At 42.1% G+C, this 22,986-nt stretch overlaps 1 protein-coding gene and 1 pseudogene across 1 annotated transcript in view; one reads left to right on the top strand and one right to left on the bottom strand.

The window, feature by feature from the left end:
* The window catches only part of PKP2 (plakophilin 2), a 73,615-nt gene that overhangs the window by 5,824 nt on the left and 44,805 nt on the right, over nt 1–22,986 (top strand). Inside the window, exons 2-4 of the mRNA XM_036456380.2 lie at nt 9,006–9,118; nt 9,484–10,214; nt 17,655–17,790. Of these exons, the coding sequence (XP_036312273.1) occupies nt 9,006–9,118; nt 9,484–10,214; nt 17,655–17,790 (980 nt within the window). The remainder of the gene's footprint in view (nt 1–9,005; nt 9,119–9,483; nt 10,215–17,654; nt 17,791–22,986) is intronic.
* Nucleotides 2,735–3,411, bottom strand: LOC118728413 (annotated as a pseudogene).

Below are 22,986 nucleotides of genomic sequence, written 5' to 3'. Positions count from 1 at the left end.
ATATATTGTCCAGATGTCTAACTAACCTTGCCAAAATGAGCATAGTCACTCAGGAAGACAGTCTGCCTACTTTTGGGAGAAATTTTTCTTCTTTATATGTTTCCAGAATGACAGAGAAACAGTAGAAAATATTTGAGTATCTTACATGTACTCCAAGGCAAAAACACACAAACAGATACTTTCCTCACATTTTGGTTCCATGGTGGCAAGCCACAGGATAGATGGCAGCCTAAAGCATTAAGTGTAAACTGAATTGTGTGACTAGCAGATTTTGAAAGGACAGGAAATATGACTCATCAACAATTAACTTGCCAAGCGCTAATGCAGGACTGTACTAGACATGGAAGTAAAGGATGTGAGTCTTCATGTTGAGGAGGTGAAAAATTACTGGAAAGATAAGGTAACCTCTTCCTGCTTTAGTCTGGCCTCACTCCAACCCATTCTGCCTATAGCTAGCTACTGGAGTAAATTTTCTAAAGTCTCATCAAATCATCTTCTGATTTATTATCCTTCTGATTCATTTTCTTGCTGTTATCTGCAGGAGTAAAATCCTCATTCAACATGGCATTCCAAAGTCTTCATGGTCTAATGCCTGCAACTCCTCAACTGTCATCCTATCTCCACTGCTCCCACGGCCCCCAAACGAACATGTGCATTTATCTTATATGGCGTTCTTACTCCCACCCCTGCCTCTCCCCCTCTATTTTCTGGGCCTGGTTAACTCTTGCAAGCCCCTCAAAACGCAGTTCAATTGTGTCCTCCATGAGCAGCCTTCCCCCTTACCCCTCCTCCACCTCACAGTATAGAAGGAGATTTTAACTACATGTTAAAGATTTGGTCATTATGAGTCACAGAAGATGTTCCAGCAGGGGAGAAATATGGGAAATGCAAGCGTTTTCTGAAACCACACTTGGCAGATTTGGTGGATTTAAAGAAAGGATAGAAGTTATGAAAATCAGTTGGAAGGGAAAAGGTTAGCCCTGGCAATTAAGAAGCTATAGAAATATGATGATTAAAGACCCATTACAAAACCTGTAGTGACTTATATAAAGAATTTTTTTTTTTTTAATTTGTGAGTTCCAAAAATTCATCTTTTTGACTGTTGCATCATTGTGAGAGTAGAATGTGATACTTGTCACTGCAGTTCTACAGTAATCATTATGGGGATATCTCAGAAAGTGAATTGGTAGGAATGCCAAGGAGACAAATTACAGGAATTAGAAGATTTTAGACATTTCCAGGTTGTAGCAGTTTAGTACTTCGCCAGTGCTAAGTTACCAGTTTATAGTGACAAATTCTATAATCACATATTCTGGCTACTCAAACAAAATACATTTATAGCCACCAGCACTATAAAGGGCCTTTTTAATACGTTTGTAGTTATGTATAGCAGTAATTTGAAATTGGCCCCAAAATGCCATAAACTGATACATCAGAGGATAACCTCCAGCTGCTTAGGGGGCGCCTGAAAAGTAAGGACTTCGAGTGGCTGGTGCGTGTATCCATTGACGAGTCGCAGAGTGGCACCTGGAGCACATGGCCCATTCTCCCAAAGGAGCCGGTCTATCCCTGCTATCATCAGCTTCGTTGGGAGGCAGCTACGCTCACCGCTATGCCACCGATGCCATCTCCTGGTATACTCAACTTAGTGAGAAATGGTAGGGAGTTCTATCCAGGTGTACCCCCGCTACACCGAATTGTGCCTTAGGGTTTACTATATGAGCTGTGTTAACTGTAATTAGAATGACGCAATAATCACTACTGCATACATTTTGTTAATGTCTCAATAATGTGAAACATTATTAGGCTTTGATGTGCTTTAAAACATCTTTTCACCATTGCTTTTGAAACCAACAACTTCTACTCGTTTTCCAGCCTGAGCAAGTACCTACCTGAGTTATATGCAACGTGTTAAAATTGTTGCATATCTGGTCATTTTTCTTATAAAGAAAGAAAAGAAGATAAAGGAAGTTAGTTTCCTTTTTTTAATGTAAGTCTGGGGGGGGGGGGACGGAATCCTGTGGTATATGCCCTCACAGACAAATAAAAATGCGTCACCAACTCGAAGAGTCCTGATAATATGGTTCTTGGTGAGTCCTAACATATTTCATATTCTCTTTTAAGTTACTAGTAAATAACTTTAAGGAGCCACAGAAATATTAATTACTATACAGATTTTTTTTCTAGTAAGTTTCAAGATGCCATGTCTTACCTGTAATGGCACGTCCCCAATTTTCCTCTAATGGAAGAAGTGAAATATTTGTAAGGTATTCAGAGAGAGAGCTGTTGTTACCCAGAGGTTCCTGTAGAAAGACCAAGTGTCAGAGGTGATAGCGTTTAGACTTCCAAGTTCTCTTTCCATTGTGAATCCACACTGGGAAGGCAACTGCTTGTGAGCAAAATTAAATGTAGCATTTATTTATTTGTTTGTTTGTTTATATATTTATTGTAATACACGTTTATTGATTTCAGAGAGGGAGAAAGTGGGAGGAAGAGACGGAAACATCAATGATGAAAGAGAATCATTGATCAGCTGCCTCCTGCAGGCACCACACTGGGGATCGAGCCCACAACCTGGGCCTGTGCCCTGACCGGGAATCGAACCTTGACCTCCTGATTCATAGGTCGATGCTCAACCACTGAGCCGTGCCAGCCAGGTTAAGTGTAGCATTTAAATCAATACCAGCAGTGAATGCTGACTGATTTCTAGGAATACATGTTTCCCACAAAATCAATACACGGCCTTTATTGCATCTTTAAAGATCAAGATAAGTCTGAGGAATCACCCTGACATCTTGTTGTTTCTATAGCTGGACAACGTAGATCTCATCTATCAGCCTGCTGGCCTGTTCCTTTTTCAGAAACATAGATACCATCCAAATATTTCTGCTATCCTTTTATTTTTACATGTTGTGGCTTGTTGAATCAAAGCAGCTGAATTTTATACAAGTTCAGTGTCAGCTCCCTAAAACATTAATTCATCTTTCTGGACTTGAGATGCTGAACAAGCAATGTCTGACCTCATCCGAATCCTGCAGATGTATTTTTCATCCAAGAAATAGTGGGTTTCAACAAGAGAACCATTCTCCTGAGTAACAGTCTTGGTGGGGAATTGAGTGTACATAGACCTCCCCTTGTAACGGAAGCCTGGATTAACACATTCTGTACAGGACAGCAGATAGTGCAAATGGTAGCCATCATTTGTCAACCCAGAACCTATCCCCACCCCCCATTCCCCCACCCCCGCCACCACCAAGGGAACTGAGTTCTACATTTATGTGACTGAAGTCCTTCCACTGGGTGCCTTTGGCTTCCTTCACAATAACTGTGCGTCCCTTCCAAGTGATGTTGACATTTTCTGGAATGTCGACAGTCTGATTGCCAAGAATGGTCTTCATCTTCTCAATAGATGTGGCATACACTTACCAATATCTGTTTTCTTAAGAATTTCTTGTCCACTCATCTCTGTACCTTCTCCTTTTAGAGCTCAATGTGAACCAAGCAAATTAGTTTTTAACCAGGCTCGGAGGGTGCTAGACGCTTGAAAGAAAAAATGCTGTGCTGGCTATGCATGCTATTCTCTTCTCTAATAGAAGGTTATCTAAAGGTTTGGTTTCCTTGTTTGTGTAGCAATTTCCTGTCATCTACTTACCTTAAGGGAAGGTGTAGTTAATTTTTTTAATCTTCCCAGATAGATATAAGTGTTGATGTCAAAATAGAAGCTTCTCAATGTGGTTTCATAAATGTATTTGCTTTAACCAATTAGGTGATAAAACTGCTCACAAAACCCATAAAGAAAAAACTGATTATGGAAATCAACTTATTTTTAACCTTAAAATAAGCCATTATTTTGGATAATGCATAAGTGACCAGAAATCAAGATATTTTCCTACCAGTTGTTTGGGTGTAGTATATCCCTCAGATTAACATTCAGACTAGGAAAGAAAGAGAATTACATTGTCCTGTAAGGTCTACTACACCTCTGCCATCTTCTGAGCAATTTGGAATCCTTCCATCAAAACCAGCCCCCTTAGCCTGCTCCTCCAGCCCCAGCCCTCTCCCACCCCACCCCTACAATTGCTTTGACTAGAATTGCTTCCTATTTGAGGAGGGTGGAGTTAAAAGTTGCTCTGCATCTGCTTCCTTTATATCCCTTAAAGTGGGTTCCATAAAATGTCCACGGTGTTCTTAGAAGGAAAGGTTTGAATAATGTTGCCTGAGTTAATACTAATTTGAAATATTCCCTATAAATAATTGCCTCCTTTTTGGAAACACTAAAAATACATAATGCAAGTGAAATGAATAGCAAAAACAAAACAAAACAAAACAAAAAAACCAACAACACACACTATAATGTTATTCTGATTCTCAGTGGCCGGGTTAATCGAATATAGCCTATTTGTATGTGGTGGACACACAATGCAGTATACAAATCATGTATCATAGAGATATACAATTGAAACCTGCATGATCCTATTGACCAGTGTCACCCAATAAATTTAATGAGAAAAAATAAAACAAATAACCAGAAAATAATCAAATTCATTATCGCTGGTAAAGTCACCAGAATAAGAGCTCTGAGGTACAACACAATGTAAAGCTTGCATGCTAGCTTATTTCTCCTTCTAGGACAAATTAATTCAAGAAAAAGTGTGAAAAATAAATTTTGTGATCCAAATCCTGTTTTAAAAGCCATGCCTCATTTTTGCATGTCGCTTTACGTTTTCAAAGCATTGAATGAATGCTTTCTCGGGGAAACCACTTTCTCAGCAACTCTGTTAGTAGCTGGAATTGAGGGAAACTGAGGCAGCTCAGTGATTTGACCAGACACATAGAAAGCAGTAGAATGGAGGCTCCAGACCAAGTCCACACATTTTTTTTTGGTTGAGGGAAGATACCCCCCTCCTCCTGTGAAGTAAATGAATCCTCTGAAATATAGCCACATGTTCATTTTCCATGTTAGAAAATATGGGTTTTCATGTTGAATATATTTAAAGCACAGTGTGCCTGTATGTATAGTATGTTTTTGTTTGCTCTCATTTCTATTTTGGGGGAATAATTCATGGCTGAATTATTTTACCTGTCCCATAGTCATTATTATGGAATATAACATTTTATCCTCTGATTGGACAGGAAATAATGACTTGCCTTAAAGAAATTAGTATCCATCCTGATTAATATTTATCATTTAAGAAAAAATTCCACCTTGTTCAAAATTTCTTTAACATCTTAGAACTCAGCTGCGAATTCACCTTCAATCCACTATGCTGATCTGAAACGCATGACTACCTAGGCAAATTAATCTGCATTATTTGTCGTTTGAGATTGGCCTTTTAACCAGAGAAACCATCCTTTGTGCCAGGTTGAATATCAGGAATCACAACTTCTCTGGAAAAGGAAGCGAGTTTGTGGTTTAAAGATCCAATCTTATTTTATTCCTGTTACCAACCCCGTTGTAGATACTTTGGGAACCAGTAAACTGGTTTCAGTTCATTCATCTGAAAACTCAAGGAGAAGCTTCTTTATAAGGACTTGTGTCAGCAAGTAAAGAACTAATTTTTACAGAGTAGTTTGAGTTGCTCAGACAAAGGTTCTAGAGCAGGAGTGGAGAATGTCTGGCCCGAGGGCTTTATAAGGTCAGCCCTGCCAAGGCATTAGGGGTGAGTTAATTAAATGTTTGACCAAATATAGCAGGCTAATTTTTAAGTTGATGATTTTGTATAGCCTGTGAATGGCCCTTGGCAGAAAAAAGGTTCCCCACCCCTGATCCAGAGGAAGGAGAATGATCGTTTTTGGTTCTTATATCAAAAACTAGGATGATAATTCCTTCAAGGCTTTCACATTTTACAATTCCAGAAAAGCTGCTAAGCACTTAAACAACAGAGACCAGTGGAAAGGAGGAACACAGAGTTCAAACTTGATATTAAATCTCTTTGCAATTTAAAGCAGGTAATTTGTTTCCGTGTTTATCAAGGGAAATGATAATAGCTGGCTCTGCATCACAGAATATTGAAAAGAAACACATAAGTTGAGCTCCTGAAAGAAAAGTAATACTGAAATGTAAGGAGTCCATATAAATTGCTTTAAAATGCCTTACAGCCCCCAGTAACAATGTGAGTTAAACTTCTTACTTCAACAGGCCGGCTTACAAAGCTCAACCATTAGCTATTTTGACAGGCTATACTGTTTCCCTGGGTCCTGCTCAAAGAGTCTTACACATTTTAAAAATCCTTGCAGGAATCTTAGCTTGAAGATGCAAATAGCCCTCTAACCCCCTAGTAACTGTTTGAATATCTGCTTGTTCCTGGACACGGCAGGGACCCCAGGCTAGAAGGACCCATTGAAGAAATCCTAAATCCCTTTCATCTGCCATGTTAGCTCGGAGTAACAGGAAGTAATTGTTCTGGCAGCCACCCATATATGCCATTAGGATTTTCCCATTCTGGCTTGACCCTGCCTTTCATATATTTAGTTTTATACAGTGTAAAATTCTGAATATGGATAACCCTAAACTACTTTTTTATTCAAGTAATAAATTTATTGATAGTTCCTTATATATCAACTGAGCAATAATTTTCATCCTCACCATAACCTCTGTAGAAAAGACTTCTGTTTTATTGGAGGGGGCACAGTCTAAGCACTCCCTCGATCCTACTCCCCTCAACCCCCTCACCACACCCCACTGCTGAGGATCCCCTGGTTCCCGGGCCCTTCAGAACTAGAGCCAGCATGTTCCCTGGACCTGCTCAGTGAGCCTCCTTTCCCACACCAGCAGGCCCCTTGCAGCCCTGCCTCCCGGAAAGTCTGGAATGGATTTGGGGTGAGGGTGAAGGACGGAGGGAACTGTAGGCGCCCGGGTGTGTGTGTGTGTGTGTGTGTGTGCAGAGTTGGGGACTCGGGGCAGCCTGAGCAGGAGCCAGAAGAGGCATTGAGAGCTCCATCCTAAGGCCACTCACAACCTTTGCTCTGGGGTTTTAAGAGAAGATTCCTTTCCCCCATTCATTGACCCAATTTCAGGCATTTACTGTCATTGAGGTTGACCTTTTACCACATCCCTTGTGGAGAAATCAGTTCCCTAGAAATCAGGCTTGGCTTACCTCCACTTCTCTGGTCTTTAGAGTGACATTTACAAACCTGCACTGCCTCCCCAGGACCCCCTGAGGCCTGAAACTTGTTTACCAGCCAGATTGTCTAGCTCCAGGAAAGAAGACACATGTACACGCACGTTTTGGGCTGGATTCTTTCTTCTTAGTGCTCTCACACAACAACAATCTCCATTCCCTCCTCCCTCAAAATAACTTGAGAATCTACCATTGAAATGCTGACTTTATAACAATGTATTGAAAAAGTATGTTGGTGTGCTCCAATTGTATTGGAAAGAAAAATCTGGGCTAAAATTGAGAATCAGAAATTTCCTAGGTTTTAGAGATCTTTGATTATTTTGACCATTTTGTGTGTGTGTGTGTGTGTGTGTGTGTGTGTGTGTGTGTGTGTGTGAGAGAGAGAGAGAGAGAGAGAGAGAGAGAGAGAGAGAGAGAGAGAGAGAGAGAAGGCAGTGGGAGATTTTAAAGGGACAAATAATCAGCCAGGGCCGGTTTGGCTCAGCGGTGGAGCATCGGTCTGCAGACTGAAAGGTCCCAGGTTCGATTCCGGTCAAGGACATGTACATTGGTTGCGGGCACATCCTCGGTGGGGGGTATGCAGGAGGCAGCTGGTCGATGTTTCTCATTGACGTTTCTAGCTCTCTATCTCTCTCCTTTCCTCTCTGTAAGAAAAATCAATAATATATATATATATATATATTTTAAATAAATAAAGAGACAAATAATCAGATGGGAGAAGGATCAGGTTGTAGAAGAGGGTGACAACACTGTCTTCCGCCACCGGCTCCTCAGAGCAGTGCTTACAGAGACACACACATCCGCTGAGAGTCCCTGTGGGCCCTCAGGACTGAGCAGGGAAGGCTGTGACCACAGCAGAGTGGCCTGGCTGTTAGATCACCAAACTGAGTATGAGCCAACCCAGCTCATTCCAAAACTGTACTCATTTGTAGGGCAGATTTCCTCTCCTGCCTCACTCTCACATGGCCAAATACCTCTCCCCCACCCCCCACCCCCAGACTTGGTCTTTTGAAGCAGGTCCTTGTTTTCTTTGACCACATTGAGCCACCTTGTTGTTTATACAAGCTATCTTATCTAGTATTGTTGAGTCACCCTTATATTTATTGCCTACACCTACTGCCTTCTCAGGTAGCTTCTGGGGTCCTGCCCTGGGAATAGAGTTCTCTGACCTAAGAAGCTGAACTTATTTTTATTTTTTCAAGTATATATATATTTTTTAAATATATTTTATTTTTTACAGAGAGGGAGAGAGTTAGAAACATTGATGAGGGAGAAACATCGACCAGCTGCCTCTTGCACACCCCTAACTGGGGATGTGCCCGCTACCAAGGTACATGCCGTTGACCAGAATCGAACTGAGCCAAACGGGTTTTGGCTCAAGTATATATTTATTGATTTCAGAGAGGAAGGGAGAGGGAAAGAGAGAAACATAACTGATGAGAATCATTGATCAGCTGCCTCCTGAACACCCCCTACAGGGGATGAAGTACACAACCACAGGGCCACATCAGCCAGGCCAAGAAGCTGAATTTTTATAGTATAGACCCACCTAAGGCCAATAAGTGATTCCCAGATTTCTCAGTATTTTAATAGACACTCCTTCCCGTTGTGAAAATTTCCTCTCTCCTTTCTTTGCTTCCCTTTAAAATATTTAATTATATATTTTACTTTTAATTTCAACTATTATTTTGAAAAGCTTGTAGATAATGCTGTGATAACCTTTCATCATTTGCTACATCCAAGGATAATGTTAAACCAGCACGGAAAAACACTAATATAAATCTAATACTTGTTTTGGGCCTTAATACTTAGTATGCTTAAAATATGCTCCTGTTACACAGTGTTTAACTACTATTTTATCTTAATGGACATGCTTGCTTGCAGGGAATCTTCACCGAGCTAGCAGTGTTCCTGAGTATGTCTACAACCTGCACTTGGTGGAAAATGACTTTGCCGGCCGGCATTCCCCTGCTCCTAAAACCTATGACAGGCTAAAGGTAGGACGCCAAAGAATGCGACCCTAGTTACCAGAAACCATGTTCATCTCCCATAGAATAGTTTTTAATGTTGCCTTTCCGAAACACTGCTATTTCCCAAATGAATTATGAGAAGGTTGACTTTGTGTGGACACTGTAGAAAAACTGGAAATTTAAAACTGCATCAAATCCCGGTGCAAAGAACTCGTCACAGCCCGATGAACCAAGTCTTGTTTAAAAACAGATTTTACCCAGAAAGGGCCCATCTCCTCCAGGTGACTCAGAGACAGGCACACCTTGTGTAAGAACCCCCGGAATAGTTAGTCTTCGACAGAGATGGACACTGACGCATGCCTCATTGTAATCTTTCTCTCTCCCTCGTGCAGTCAGGCCAAACCATGGCGTATGAAGGTCGCTGGGGGAGAGGAACCGCCCAGTACAGCTCCCAGAAGTCCGTGGAAGACAGATCCCTGAGGCAGCCCCTGCGGAGGCTGGAGATCTCCCCGGACAGCAGCCCGGAGCGGGCGCGCTACTCGCACAGCGAGTACCAGTACAGCCAGCGCAGCCAGGCGGGCCACACGCTGCGGCAACGCGACAGCCTGCGGGCCGCCCTGCAGCCGCCACCCCGCTACGCCCGCTCCGAGATCCTGGGCTTCACGGCGGGGGCCGCGGGCCGGCAGCAGCGCTACTACGACACGTACCACCACCACCGGCAGGTGCAGTACGGCTCCGTGAACGACTCCGTGTTCGACGGCCCCCCTCCCAACCCCGCCGTGCGGCCCTACCCCAGGCCCGGCACCAGCCACAGCATGAGCAACCTCCTGGAGAAAGAGAACTACCTGACGGCAGGCGGGCAGGTCAGGCCGCTGCTGCCCCTGCAATCCACTGCCACCGCCGCGCAGAGCCGGGCCGCCCGGGCCTCCTGGCACCAGAGCTCCTTCCACAGCTCACGCACCATGAGGGACGCCGCGCCCATGGTCGCCGTGGATTCCGGCGGGAGGAGGACGCACATGACCTTGACCGCGGGCCAGGTGGCTGCAGGAAGTGGGGCCACCTGGGCTGCAGGAAGTGGGACCGTGCAGGCCGAGAGAGCCGTTTACACTGACGCCCAGCTCAGGTGAGAGGCCCCTTCACAGTCTGCAGTTCCCACCGCCCTCAGGCTGAGCTGGCACTTGCCAGGCTGCAGAGAAAGGTGTTCAGAGATAAGTGATTCCAGGAATGGCTTTGCAGGCAGCTGCCTAATTGACAGATTAGCCTATGTACCTCAGGGACAGAGGCCAGGCTACCTGCTGCTAAGGCAGCTTTGGAGGGAAATGTGACAAGGAGTCCATCTGTTACAGTTCCAAATTAAATGCTGGCTGAAGGGTTATGGCTATCTCTCAGCTGCTTGGGCACTAACTCCAGTAAACCACGACATGGATAATTGCATGCATGTTCTTGAAATAAAGGAAGGAAAAAGGCAAAAAGGCTCTTCCAAGTGCTGAGTGAACCTCAAATGCTATTTTGATAACTACTACCACAGAAAGGCTGATTGCTAAGCAAGGCAACTACTTTTTAGATGTCTCCTTCCTTTTGTACCCGATACGTTTTTGTTTTATTTTATTTTATTTTTTTAATGTTTTACTGATTTTTTTTTTTTTTTATTTTTTTTTTTTTTACAGAGAGGAAGAGAGAGGGATAGAGAGTTAGAAACATCGATGAGAGATAATCATCAATCAGCTGCCTCTTGCACCATCCCTACTGGGGATGTGCCCGCAACCAAGGTACATACCCCTGACCAGAATCGAACCCAGGACTTTTCAGTCCGCAGGCCGATGCTCTATCCACTGAGCCAAACCAGTTTTGGCTCGATACGTTTTGTTTTAAAAAATGTTTTTAATTTAAAAAATTATTGATTTATTGATTTTAGTGAGAGAGAAAGAGGGAAACATTGATTTGCTGTTCCACTTATTGATGAACTTTTTGATTGGTTCTTATATGTGCCTGACCAGGGAAAGAGCCCACAACCTTGGCATTAGGTGCTTTAACCACCTGAGCTATCCAACAAGGGTTACTTTTTTAGTCAGTGATTTGGAGGGCATTTTTTGGCAATGCCAAATAATTTTTAAAATGGAATTTTCAAAGTTATTCCTTTGCCTGTATTACTTTGGCTTGACTAATCTTACTTTGGAACTAAATCCTATTCAAGTTTAATGCTGGGGCACAAATTTTATAAACTGAGGAGAAAGTTACAAAGAGAAAGGTTTTAGAAATGAATGGATGGTTAAGTTACTACGTCCTGAAATAATGATGTATCATTATGGTAAAACATTAGATATATGATTTTTGTTTGATTTCTAATGTTGCTTAGTGGAAGCTGTCCCCTTTAATTGTCACTTTAAGTGACATTGTACAGTAAAGTTGTTGACTATGCAGGTACTGCTGATAGAAGATGATAGGGCTAGCCTAAACTATAAGCAGGAAATATTTTTTATAAAGCAAAATTCTGCATGAGACTTCAAACATTTCTTGTAGAAAGCAGATCTTTGTCAATACAGACACACTTAAAGAGAAGAAAAATGCATGAGTTAATTATGGAAAGAAAAAGCTGATTAAGGCTTTTAAATGGCTAATTCAAAATGTATTGAATGCCTACTATCCTCGATAATAAAGATGTAATATGCAAATGATCGTTATTCTATGAAGCATAACCACTGACCACATAATGATTGGATCATGGATCAGCAGGAAGGTGGGGCAGTGAGCTACAAGCAGGCAGCAGTGGAGAGCTGCAGGAGGGGGCAGGGCAGCAAGCTATGAAGGGAAGGGAAGCAGGGTGGGGGATGGAGGGAGCTACAGGAGGGTGGCTATAAGCAGGCAGCAGGAAGGGGCAGGGCAACAAGCTATGAGGGGAACAGGGAGAGCTAAAAGAGGGCAGGGCAGTGCATGGAGAGCTACTGGAGGGCGGCAGCAAGCTACTGTTGAGCTACTGGTGCATGGATTCATGTGCAGGGCTACTACCCTGTTTCCTTGAAAATAAGACAGTGTCTTATATTAATTTTTGCTCCCAAAGATGCACTAGGTCTTATTTTCAGGGGATGTCTTATTTTTCCATGAAGAAAAATACGGTACACATTTACTGTTAAATGAAAATAAAGGAAATTTATTACCTGTATACGGTACGGTAGTACAGTAGTTGTCAACACAAACCAGACAAACTGTGAATCCTACAGTATCAAGAATTTACTCATTTATTCAATGACAATCATGTCATCATCTTCTAGAATAGGGGTGTCGAACTCAATCAGAGAAGGGGCCAAAATCTAAAATCCAACCTAAATCGCGGGCCGAATGGTTTACTGAACAGTCATAAACTGTCATTGTGATGGAAACGCAGCGGAGTGCAGTGATGACAGCGAGGTGCGGGCCACATTGCAAGGCCTGGCGGGACGGATTTGGCCCGCGGGCCTTGTGTTTGACACATGTGTTCTAGAACATCATCATAACAATCCAATTCCTGAATTTCCTGGTGAATTTCTTGTGACTCCATTTCTTTCAGAATCAGTGGACCAAATCTCTCATGTTTAGCAATAGCATTCTGAGACAGAGCCTAGGGGGGGCCTTATTTTCGGGGGGATGCCTTATATTTCACTCAGAAGGAAACCTATAAGTAGACCTTATTTTCGGAGGATGTCTTATTTTCGGGGAAACACAGTAGCATTCTAAGATTTGTGATAAGCACAATTTTAATGAAATGATTTTACTAATAACAGAGCTATCATGCCATATCCTACAGCAACTGGCATTCTCTTCCTTCACCCTGGTGCCCCATGCTCCTAAAGCCACCCTGTCACTTCCCAGTCTCTCATCAACCCACTGCACTATGGTGTTGCTCCCGCCCTTTGACTGCCTTATTGCTACACGAGAAGTACACACACATTAGTCCTTTCCAGTACTGAGCTTCTGGGCAGCATCTGACCACTGCCTGGGAAATTCTCTCTTCCCCAGGTTTTCAGGCACCAGCCTGTCCTGGTTTTTCATTGCAGATATTTCTTCTTAGTTTTCTAAGAAAAGACTTTCCTGCATGCCCAAAGAAGTCATCTTTGGTAATCTTTCTCTTCCAAGATTTCATGCTCTTCCAGAGAGGCTCTGAGTACTACACTTATATCCTGTGATTTCCAGAGTTTTATTTTTACCTCTGTTCTCTAACCTGAGCTCTAGATTTGTATATGCAGGGTGGGGCAAAAGTAGGCTTTTAGTTGCGAGTACACGAAACACAGCGTTTATTCTTGTATTATTATTTATTAACTAGAGGCCCGGCACAGGAAATTCATGCCAGGTAAGGTCCCTGGGCCTGGCCTGCGATCAGGGCCATCTTCTCCAGCTGCCCACAGCCAGCTCTGCCCTCCCACTGTCACTCACCCCCAGTTCCTCGTTCACCACCAGGCAGTCAGAGTCTGTCGGCAGTGGGAGGAACAGAGAGGTCGGCCCCACCCTCACCGCAGGTCACCCTCTGTGTGTGGCCAACCGTCAGGGCGGGAGCTTTGGCCTGGCACCACGCATCCCCCACCACCACCCCACCCCCCGGCTCCCCATTTTCCATCGGGCGATGGAAGCCTGATGGCTGGGGAAAGTGACTGAGAGGTAGTCAGTGCGCCTTATGGTGACTAGTCCAACGGTCTTTCTGGTCGTTCCACTGTTAGGGTCAATGTGCATATTACCCTTTTATTAAATAGGATTATTGTATTATTTACCATACAAACAACTATAAGCCTACTTTTGCCCCACCCTGTATTTTTAGTAACCTCCTGGACATCCCCAAGTCAGTATATCCCAAACTAAGCTTTTCCCAACCTTCTACTCTTAACCATCTCCTCATTATACTAGTAAACCTTGCTGTTTACAAACCTACAAGTCATTCTTATCTTCTCCCTCCACAATCACTTATTACCAACTAGAGGCCTGGCGCACGAAATTCATAGACAGGGAGGGTCCTCTCAGCCCAGCCTGCACCCCCTCCAATTCAGGACATTCCTCTCACAATCCTAAAATGCTGGCTTCTAATCGCTCACCTGCCTGCCTGCCTGGTCACCCCTAACTGCTCCCCCTCTGCTAGCCTGATCACCCCCAACTGCCTCCTCCCTGCCAGCCTGGTTGTTCCTAACTGCTCCCTCCACTAGCCTGGTCACTCCTTAATGCCCTGCTGCCCACCTGGTCGTCCACAACTGCACCCCACCACCACCAGCCTGGTCACCCCTAGCTGCCCCCCTGGCGGCCTGGTTGCCTCTTACTGTCCCCCTTGCTGGCCTGGTCACCCCCAACTGCCCTCCCTGCCAGCCTGGTTGCCCCTCACACTTCCCCTCCCTCCCACTGGCCTAGTTACCCCACACAGCCTGCTGTTCAGTCATTTGGTCATTCCTCACTAACCGCCCCCTGCAGCCTGCTTGTTCAATTGTTTGGTCATCCCTCACTAACACCCCTGCCAGCCTGGTCATAAGCAGTCATCTTGTGAGGGCATGACAGTCAATTTGCACATTACCTCTTTATTAGATAGGATCATATTTTTATCTCCTTAATGGGCCTTAAATGTTTACTCTTCTTTCCATCTCTGTGGCATGGGTCTGTCTATCTCAGATCCTGCTCACCACTCAGAACAATTCTCTAGGACTGTTAAATTAAGCTTCCCAAATCTGATTATTTCTCTATCTAGTTCATAACTTTTCCATAATCCCACCAAGTTTTCCTGCCTTTCAGCATGGCACATAAGACCCATGTTTTTTCCCCCTGCTTATCACTCCAGTCTCAACTTTCTAATCTTCATCCTTTGTCACCACCCTTCCCACACCACCCCCACATAACACTCAAACCACTGAGAACCTCTTTTATTTCCCTTAATGGAAGATATTTATGCATATATTTCCTTTCTTCCTCCATCTAGCTACCTAGCTTCCTACCTATCTTTCATCCCTTTCCCCCAGTAGCTCTGATTTTGCCTGGCTTAGTTCAGGTACACCCTTCCCTGACCACTCCCCTCTCAGTCTAGTCTGGGTGCCCCAGTTAGTGACACTGTGTGGCTGTCTCTACCAGAATAATATATTGTGGTTATCTATTTACTTACCTGCCCTCCCTCTAAACTTTGAGCTTCTTGTGAGTGTGTCTTATCTTTATATTCTCAGCACCCTAAAACAGAGGTAGGTCCATAACAGTCACTATGTAAATATATGGTAAGAGAATGAAGGAATTAAAGAAGGGAGAAATGAAATATAAACTCTTTCCATCATGGTTCTTTTGTTACCCAAATTCTGGAAGAAGTATTAACCACAGTATTTCAGGTCATTGTTTTAACAATAGGGTACATTTTATTAGAATAATTATATTTCGAAGAAGAGAAGGAACACTTGGGATTAAAAAATATTAAAAAAATAAAAGGTATCTATTGACTAGAGCACATGTGTCAAACACAAGGCCCGCGGGCCAAATCCGTCCCGCCAGGCCTTGCAATGTGGCCCGCACCGGGCTGTCATCACTGCACTCCGCTGTGTTTCCATCACAATGACAGTTTATGACTGTTCAGTAAACCATTCGGCCCGCGATTTAGGCTGGATTTTAGATTTTGGCCCCTTCTCTGATTGAGTTCGACACCCCTAGACTAGAGGCTCAGTGCACGAAATTCTGGCATGGATATGGTCCCTAGGCCTGGCCTGCAATCAGGGCCATCTTCCCCAGCTGCCCACAGCCAGCCCCGCCCCTTGCCGCCACCCATGCCTGGTTCTCTGTTCACCGCCGGCGATCAGAGCCTGCTGGCTTGGGAGAGGGACCAAGAGGCTGGATATTCCCACCTTCACTTCAGGTCACCCTGTGTGTGTGGGCTGACTGGTGGGACGAGAGCCTTGGCCTGGTGCCACCCGTGTCCCCTGCCACCCACCCCCGGTTCCCTGTTTGCCAGCCGGGGGAAGGAACCAAGAGGTGGTCAGTGCACCTCATAGTGACTGGTCAAGCAGTCATTGTTGTCATTCTGCCATTAGGGTCAATTTGCATATTACCCTTTTATTACATAGGATGATTCCTAAAGTTGGCATCCTAGAGATCAGAAACCATAAAAAGAAACTCTCTTTGAAAATGTTGCTCTCTACGAAAGGCAGGCATACTGCCTATAATGAGGGAAATAGGTGATCAGGGGCTGTGCATGCCTGACTCTCTTCCCTGCTTTGGTGTGCCCCTGGCTCATGTCAGTGTCTCAGGCCGTCCCCTGTGAGTCCTGCCACTGGGGATGCTCTCCTTTCTGTTGTCTCTCATTTCAAACCTACCCAGCCCCTATTCATTAATCTTTAATCTTTATTGTTGAAAGTATTGCAGATGCCCTCCCTTCTCCCCCATTAACCCCCTGCACCCCACACAAGTCTTCAGAGGTGTAGCCCCATCCTAGTACCTAGGAACCAGCGTGCAGCAGGGCTGTGCTGTTAGCTAGTAGGGACACTGATTGCTGAGGGATTGCACATTTAAAAAGGATTGTTTGTTATTTATTGCTAAATAGTTCATATTCTGACCAGGAATATTTTACACTGCCTCCTCTTAGATTTTTCATTTACATTGACATCATTTTAACATATTCGCTAATATGTGGTTTCATGGGTCAATGCTTAAGGAAGCTCATTGATAATAGACTGTCTAACCAGGTGTCCCTCCAGGCAGAAATAAAAGGGGAGAAAACAGTGTCGTTCTATGAGGCATTTGGGAGTTATTTTTTTTTTATAAGTAGCATTTTAATTGTCCTCTGTAAATTATCCTCAGTGTCAAACTACCTTAGATTTTATCACCACTATAAATACCTACAATTAGTAAAGAACAAAAGTACATTATGTCTACTAGCTAGACATAATCTCAGCATCATACAATAGCAAAGGAAATGAAAACATAATGTGTATAAAATTTTTTAGGAGCGTGCAATTTTATAATTGCATTAAATCATTACCTTTCCTGATAGATTTTGTCAAACCAGCATGACTTATTTTAACAGAACAAACCCAGTTTTTCTGGCTTTTACTATTTATATACTATTATACTCATTCAATAAGAACACTTTTTGAATGCTTTTTTAGAAGCTCATTTTTAGCTGAAATGACAGATTCTGTGCAGCTTTGAGAAAAATGTAATGATTTTTGAGGAAAGGTGTTTCCTCTACAGGTGTGACATTACCAGGGCAGCAATAATTTTTTTATTCCTGTGGCCAGATTTCTTTTAAACTTCACCTAAAGTGTTATTGTGCCTTTAAAGATGAAATGCTCACATTATCCATATTTATCTTATACAGAATTCAATTGCTTTCTTTGGTCTATTGTATGATTCTGCTCAAATTCACTGATGTCTTCTGAGACCAGTCTGACCAGAGCTAGAGTATTTCTGCTCCTAGCTTCCTGTGCCTTCTGATCTCGGATTCTGATTTTTCTCTTGGCTGAAGAAGAGCCAAGACTCACGTGTTCTAGATGCTTCCCAATTTAGCCAAGTCATCTCTGGAAGATCAGGTTGGTAGGCAGGGGAGCAGGTGGGAATTTTGCTGAACCTGTGACTGTTTGTCTAGGAATGCAGACCTGGAGATGACCCTGGAGCGGGCCGTGAGTATGCTCGATGCAGACCACACGCCACCTGCCAGGATTTCCATGGCGGCCACCTTCATACAGCACGAGTGCTTCCAGAAATCCGAAGCTCGGAAAAGGGTGAGTAGCATCTAAAATCCGTTGTAAAACTACATTTTGTGTGTGTGTGTGTGGGGGGGTGTTATAGTTCAGATAGGTAAGCAGTGAAAACTGAGTTTCTCTCCTACTCCAAACCCCAGCTTACTCTCCATTGCCCTCTTTTTCTCTCACTCTCCTATTCTCTCTACTATTTCCTCTCTCCTTCACTTTCTCTCTCTCTCTCTCTCTCTCTCTCTCTCTCTCTCTCTCTCTCTCTCTCTCTCTCTCTCTCTCTCTCTCTCTCTCTCTCTCTCTCTCTCTCTCTCTCTCTCTGTGTCTCTCTCTTACCAGTTTCTGGGTATCTTTCCAGAGATACCTATGTATGTAAAAACAATTATTGGATGGGTTGATTTTGTTTGAAACAAAATCACAAATGGTAGCAGATTATTTACAATGCTCTGTACTTTATTTTCATTTAATATTTTGGAAATCTTTCATATATATTAGCTCTACTTTATTTTTTTAAACTGCTGCATAGATTTCTGTTGTATAAATACACTAGTTTGTTCATTTTTAAAATAGCTTTATTAAGGTATAGTATGACAAAGTTTTGACATGTTTGGCACTGTGAAAAATCTTCACAATCAAGATAGTATGTCCATTACCTCCAAAGTTTCCTTGTGCCCCTTTGTAATCCATACATCCTGCCACTCCCCCATCCACTTCCAGACCCTAAGCAAACAATGATTTGCTTTCTGTTACTATAGGTAATAGAGATTTTGTATAATTTTATGTAAATGGAATCAGATATTTATTATGTACTAGAGGCCTGGGTCACGAAATTCATGTATGGGGTTGAGGGGAGGGTCCCCTCAGCCCAGACTGCACCCTCCCAATCTGGGACCCCTTGGGGGATGTCCAACTGCTGGCTCCTAACCGCTCACCTGCCTGCCTGCCTGCCTGATCACCCCTAACTGGGCCCCCTCCCCACCCCCGCGTGTGCTGGTGACCCCATGCAGCCTGTTGCTCAGTCAGTTGGTCACCCCTCACTAACCCCCCCCCCCGTTGGCCTGGTCTCCTCACGCTGCCTGCTGATCAGTCATGTGGTCATCCCTTGCTAATCCCCTGCCGACTGGTCTCCCACACAGCCACATCGTGACCAATTTGCATATTACCCTTTTATTAATATAGATGCTATTTTTGTCTGGATTCTTTTACTCAGCATAAATCTTTTGAGATTCATTTATATATGTACCACAGAGTAGGCGTAGGGGTGTGTGTGTGTGGTGTGTGTGTGTGGTTGCGGAGTAGCATTTCATTGACAGATATACCATTTAGTTGTAGATGTACATTTGAGTTTGGGCTATTACAAATAAAGCTGCTATGAACATACTTGTTAAAATATATATTTTCATTTCTTGGGTAAATAGCTGGGATGAAATGCTTGGATGATATGGTATTAGGTGTATGTTTAACTTTTTAAGAAATTACCAAACTGTTTTACAAAGTAGCTGTACCATTTTACTTTCCCACGAGCAATGTATGAGAGTTCCAGTTCCTCCACATGCTAAAATTTGAAATAATGAGTCTTAATTTTAGTCAAAAGTGGTATTTCAATGTCATTTTAATTTGCATTTCCTAATGACTAATGATAATGAACATCTTTTGACGTACTTATTTGCATTTGCATCTCTTCTTTGGTGAAATGTGTGTTCATATCTTTTGCCTACTATTTTTAGGTGGGTTTTTTTGTTTGTTTGTTTTCTTTTTGAATTTTGATAGTTCTCTATATATTCTGTATATGTTTATTTTTAGATGTGATTTGGAAATATTTTCTCACAGATATGTTTTGTCTTTTCATTCTCTTAATAGTTTTTAATTTTGATGGAGTCTAATTTATCAATTTCTTTTCCCTTGTGAAGCATGCTTTTCATGATATATCAGAAATCTTTCTGTATTCCAAGGTCACAAAAATAATCTCCTATATTTTCTTCTAGAAGTTCTATAAATGTTAGATTTTATAGTTGGTCTATGGTCCATCACCACACAGAGTTACAAAGTTTTTTCTTATGATACTTTTAAGATTTACTCTCTTAGCAACTTTCAAATATAAAATACAGTATTACTAATTATAGTTACTATGCTGCACATTAATCCCCATGACTTATTTTATAATTGAAAGTTTGTACCTTTTGACCATTTTCACCCGTTTTACCCATCCCTCAAATACCCACCTCTGGCAACCACATAAAATTTCTGTTCTCTATACCTATAATTTCTGGGTATTTTGTTTGTTTGCTTTTTAGATTCTTCATATAAATGAGATCTTATGGTATTGATCTTTTTGTGATTTATTTTACTTTGTATAATGCACTCAAAATCCATGCATTTTTACACAGTGACAGGATTTCCATCTTTTTTATGGCTTAATAGTATTCATATGTGATATATATATAATATAAAATATAATATACAGTATAGGAGTATTATATGGAATATATATGTTAAATGTTATATATAACATTTTCTTTAACCATCCATCCATATGTTAAATATTATATATAATATAAATTATATTTAATATAATATATGTTAAATGTTATATATGCATATACAGTATATGTACACATGTGTATGTACATATACAGTATAGCATTTTCTTTATCCATTCATCTATCAATGGACACTTGGGTTGTTTCCAAAATTTTGTTAAGAAATTAGATACAGCTATATGTATAAAGGTTACTAATCTGTGATTTTCTTTTCTTGTAATGTCTTTGTCCAGTTTTGGATTGAAGATGATACTAGCCTAGCAGGATAAATTGGAACATGTTCTCTGTTCTTCAGTTTTCTGAAAGTTTCATTGTAGTTTTTTCAGACAAGAAGTTTCCTGTCATTCTTATTCTGCCTCAGCACATAATGTGTCTCTGCCTCTCCCCCTCCCCATCAAGCCAAGTTGCTTGGATTAGTTTCTGTTTATCACTAGTGTTGAGCAATTTGGTCACAACATGTCTTGGTGTAGTTTTCTTGTGCTTAGGAGTTCATTGAGCTTAAATTTGTGGATTTCTACTTCTCACCACATTTGGAATTTTGGTTGGAAATGGTTCACCATTATTTTCTCAAATATTCTTTGGCCCTTCTTTGGGAACTCCATTTACATACATATCAGGCTGCTTGAAGTTGTCCCACAGCTCACCCATACTCGTTTTTCTTTCTTCTCTCCCCCTGTGTTTCCTTTTGGATAATTTCAATTGTTATACTTTAAATCAATAAACTTCTGCAATGTTTAATCTTATTCAGTGTATTTTTGTATTTCATAAATTATAGTATAGTTTTCATCTCCAGAGGTTAAATTTGAGTCTTTTTTATATCTTCTGTGTCCCTACCTAACTTGTTCCATCTTTCCCCAAGATTTCTGAACATACAGAAGACTGTCTAAATTGCTGCTTAAATGACCTTGTTTGCTAATTCTAATATCGCTGTCTATTCTTGGTGGATTTCAATTGATTTATTTTTCTCCTCATTATCAGTCATATATTTCTCCTTTGCATGCCTGGAAATTTCTTATTGAATGCCAGGTATTATGGATTTTATTTTGTTGGATGCAGCATATTTTTATTTTCTTTAAATATTCTTGAGCTTTGTTCTAGGCTGCAGTTAGGTTCCTTGAAAACAGTTTGATCCTTTGAAACCTTGCTCTGCAAATTTGTTTGGTGGGACCAAAGCAGCATTTATTCTAGAACTAACTAGTCCTTCTTATGGCAAAACACTTCTGAGAACTCTCCCTAATGCAGCATGACTTAGGAGGTTTTCTGGCTAAGTGAGAATAGGAGGGTTTGTGGCCCGTATGTGCAAGAGGAGCTGTTCCCTTAGTCCTTGTAGGTGGTTATTTCCCTGGCCTCAGACAGTTTTCTTACACACATGCTTTTATTAACACTCAAAACTACAGTGTCTTTCTCTGCAGCTCTTCTCTCTGGTACTCTTCCCTGCAAACTACTGGCCTGTTTGTTTTTTCTTAGACTCTGCACTATCTCCTCATCTCTGCTTGTGGAATTCCACTTATTTCCCTTGATGCACTACCATCACCTGGAAACTCACTCAGGCAATGATCCAAGACAGCAGTGAGGCTCACCTTGCTTGTTTTCCACATATTGAGTCATTTCCCATCATTGCTCCCCCCATGTCCCGTTATTGAAACCATTGTATGCTTTGTCTGTTGTGGTGGGGTTTTTTTTATTGTTTCAGGCCGTAGGTAAATTCAGTCCTTTTCACTATTGAGTCATTTTTTATTTTGATAAATCCTCGCCCAAATTATACAAATTTATGCTCCCACTGGTATTGTGAACCATTATTACCATAGAATATTAATTTTTGTTTTTTGTTAATTTGCCAAGCCCCCCCAAAAAAAAGCATTTTACTATTTTCTTTGAAATTAAGACTAATAGTTGGTTAATCAAACAGTTACAGAGAAAATGTTTTTTAAAATTATACACATACACACTTACAAAGTTTGTCATCATCTTTCTTATGTAAATGATGCCTTTTATGTATATTTACCATTTTTAGTTTCTTTAAAATGAAATAAGAACTTAATGGCACTAATCCCTATGAGTTCAAATCCTAGAATTTTATATGTTGTCTACTTTTTTAAGTTAATGTTGTCTACATATAATTACAGAGCTTTTTAGAGTTCTTCACCTTCATGTAACCTTTCCAAAGCACTCAGATTAGTTTTCAGAGAGACAGAACTCTTTTCATACTTATATTCATTCATTTTCAGAATCCAATATAACGAAAAGGTAATATGCAAATTGACCATCACTCTAACACACGAAGATGGCTGCCACAAGATGGCCAGCAGGGAAGAGTAGTTGTGGGGGAGACCCAGGAGCCTGCAGGGGAAGGTAGTTGGGGGAGACCAGGCCTGCAGGGGAGGGAAGTTAAAGGCGACCAGGCCTACAGGAGAGGGCAGTTGGGAGCAACCAGGCCTGCAGGAGAGGGCAGTTAAGGATGACCAGGCCAGGAGGGGAGGGCTGTTAGGGGTGACCTGGCCTACAGGGGAGGGCAGTTGGGAGCAACCAGGCCGGCAGGGGAGGACAGATAGGGGTGACCAGGCATGCAGGGGAGGGCAGTTAGGGGCAATCGGGCCGGCAGGGGAGCAGTTAGGCATTGATCAGGCTGGCAGGGGAATGGTTAGGGGGTGATCAGACTGGTGGGTAGAAGAGGTTAGGGGCAATC

The sequence above is a fragment of the Pipistrellus kuhlii genome, unplaced genomic scaffold, assembly GCF_014108245.1.
Source record: "Pipistrellus kuhlii isolate mPipKuh1 unplaced genomic scaffold, mPipKuh1.p scaffold_m20_p_3, whole genome shotgun sequence".
In the NCBI taxonomy this organism is placed as follows: domain Eukaryota; kingdom Metazoa; phylum Chordata; class Mammalia; order Chiroptera; family Vespertilionidae; genus Pipistrellus; species Pipistrellus kuhlii.
Note: the sequence above shows the minus strand (reverse complement) of the source record. Positions and strands in the feature narration are given on the sequence as shown.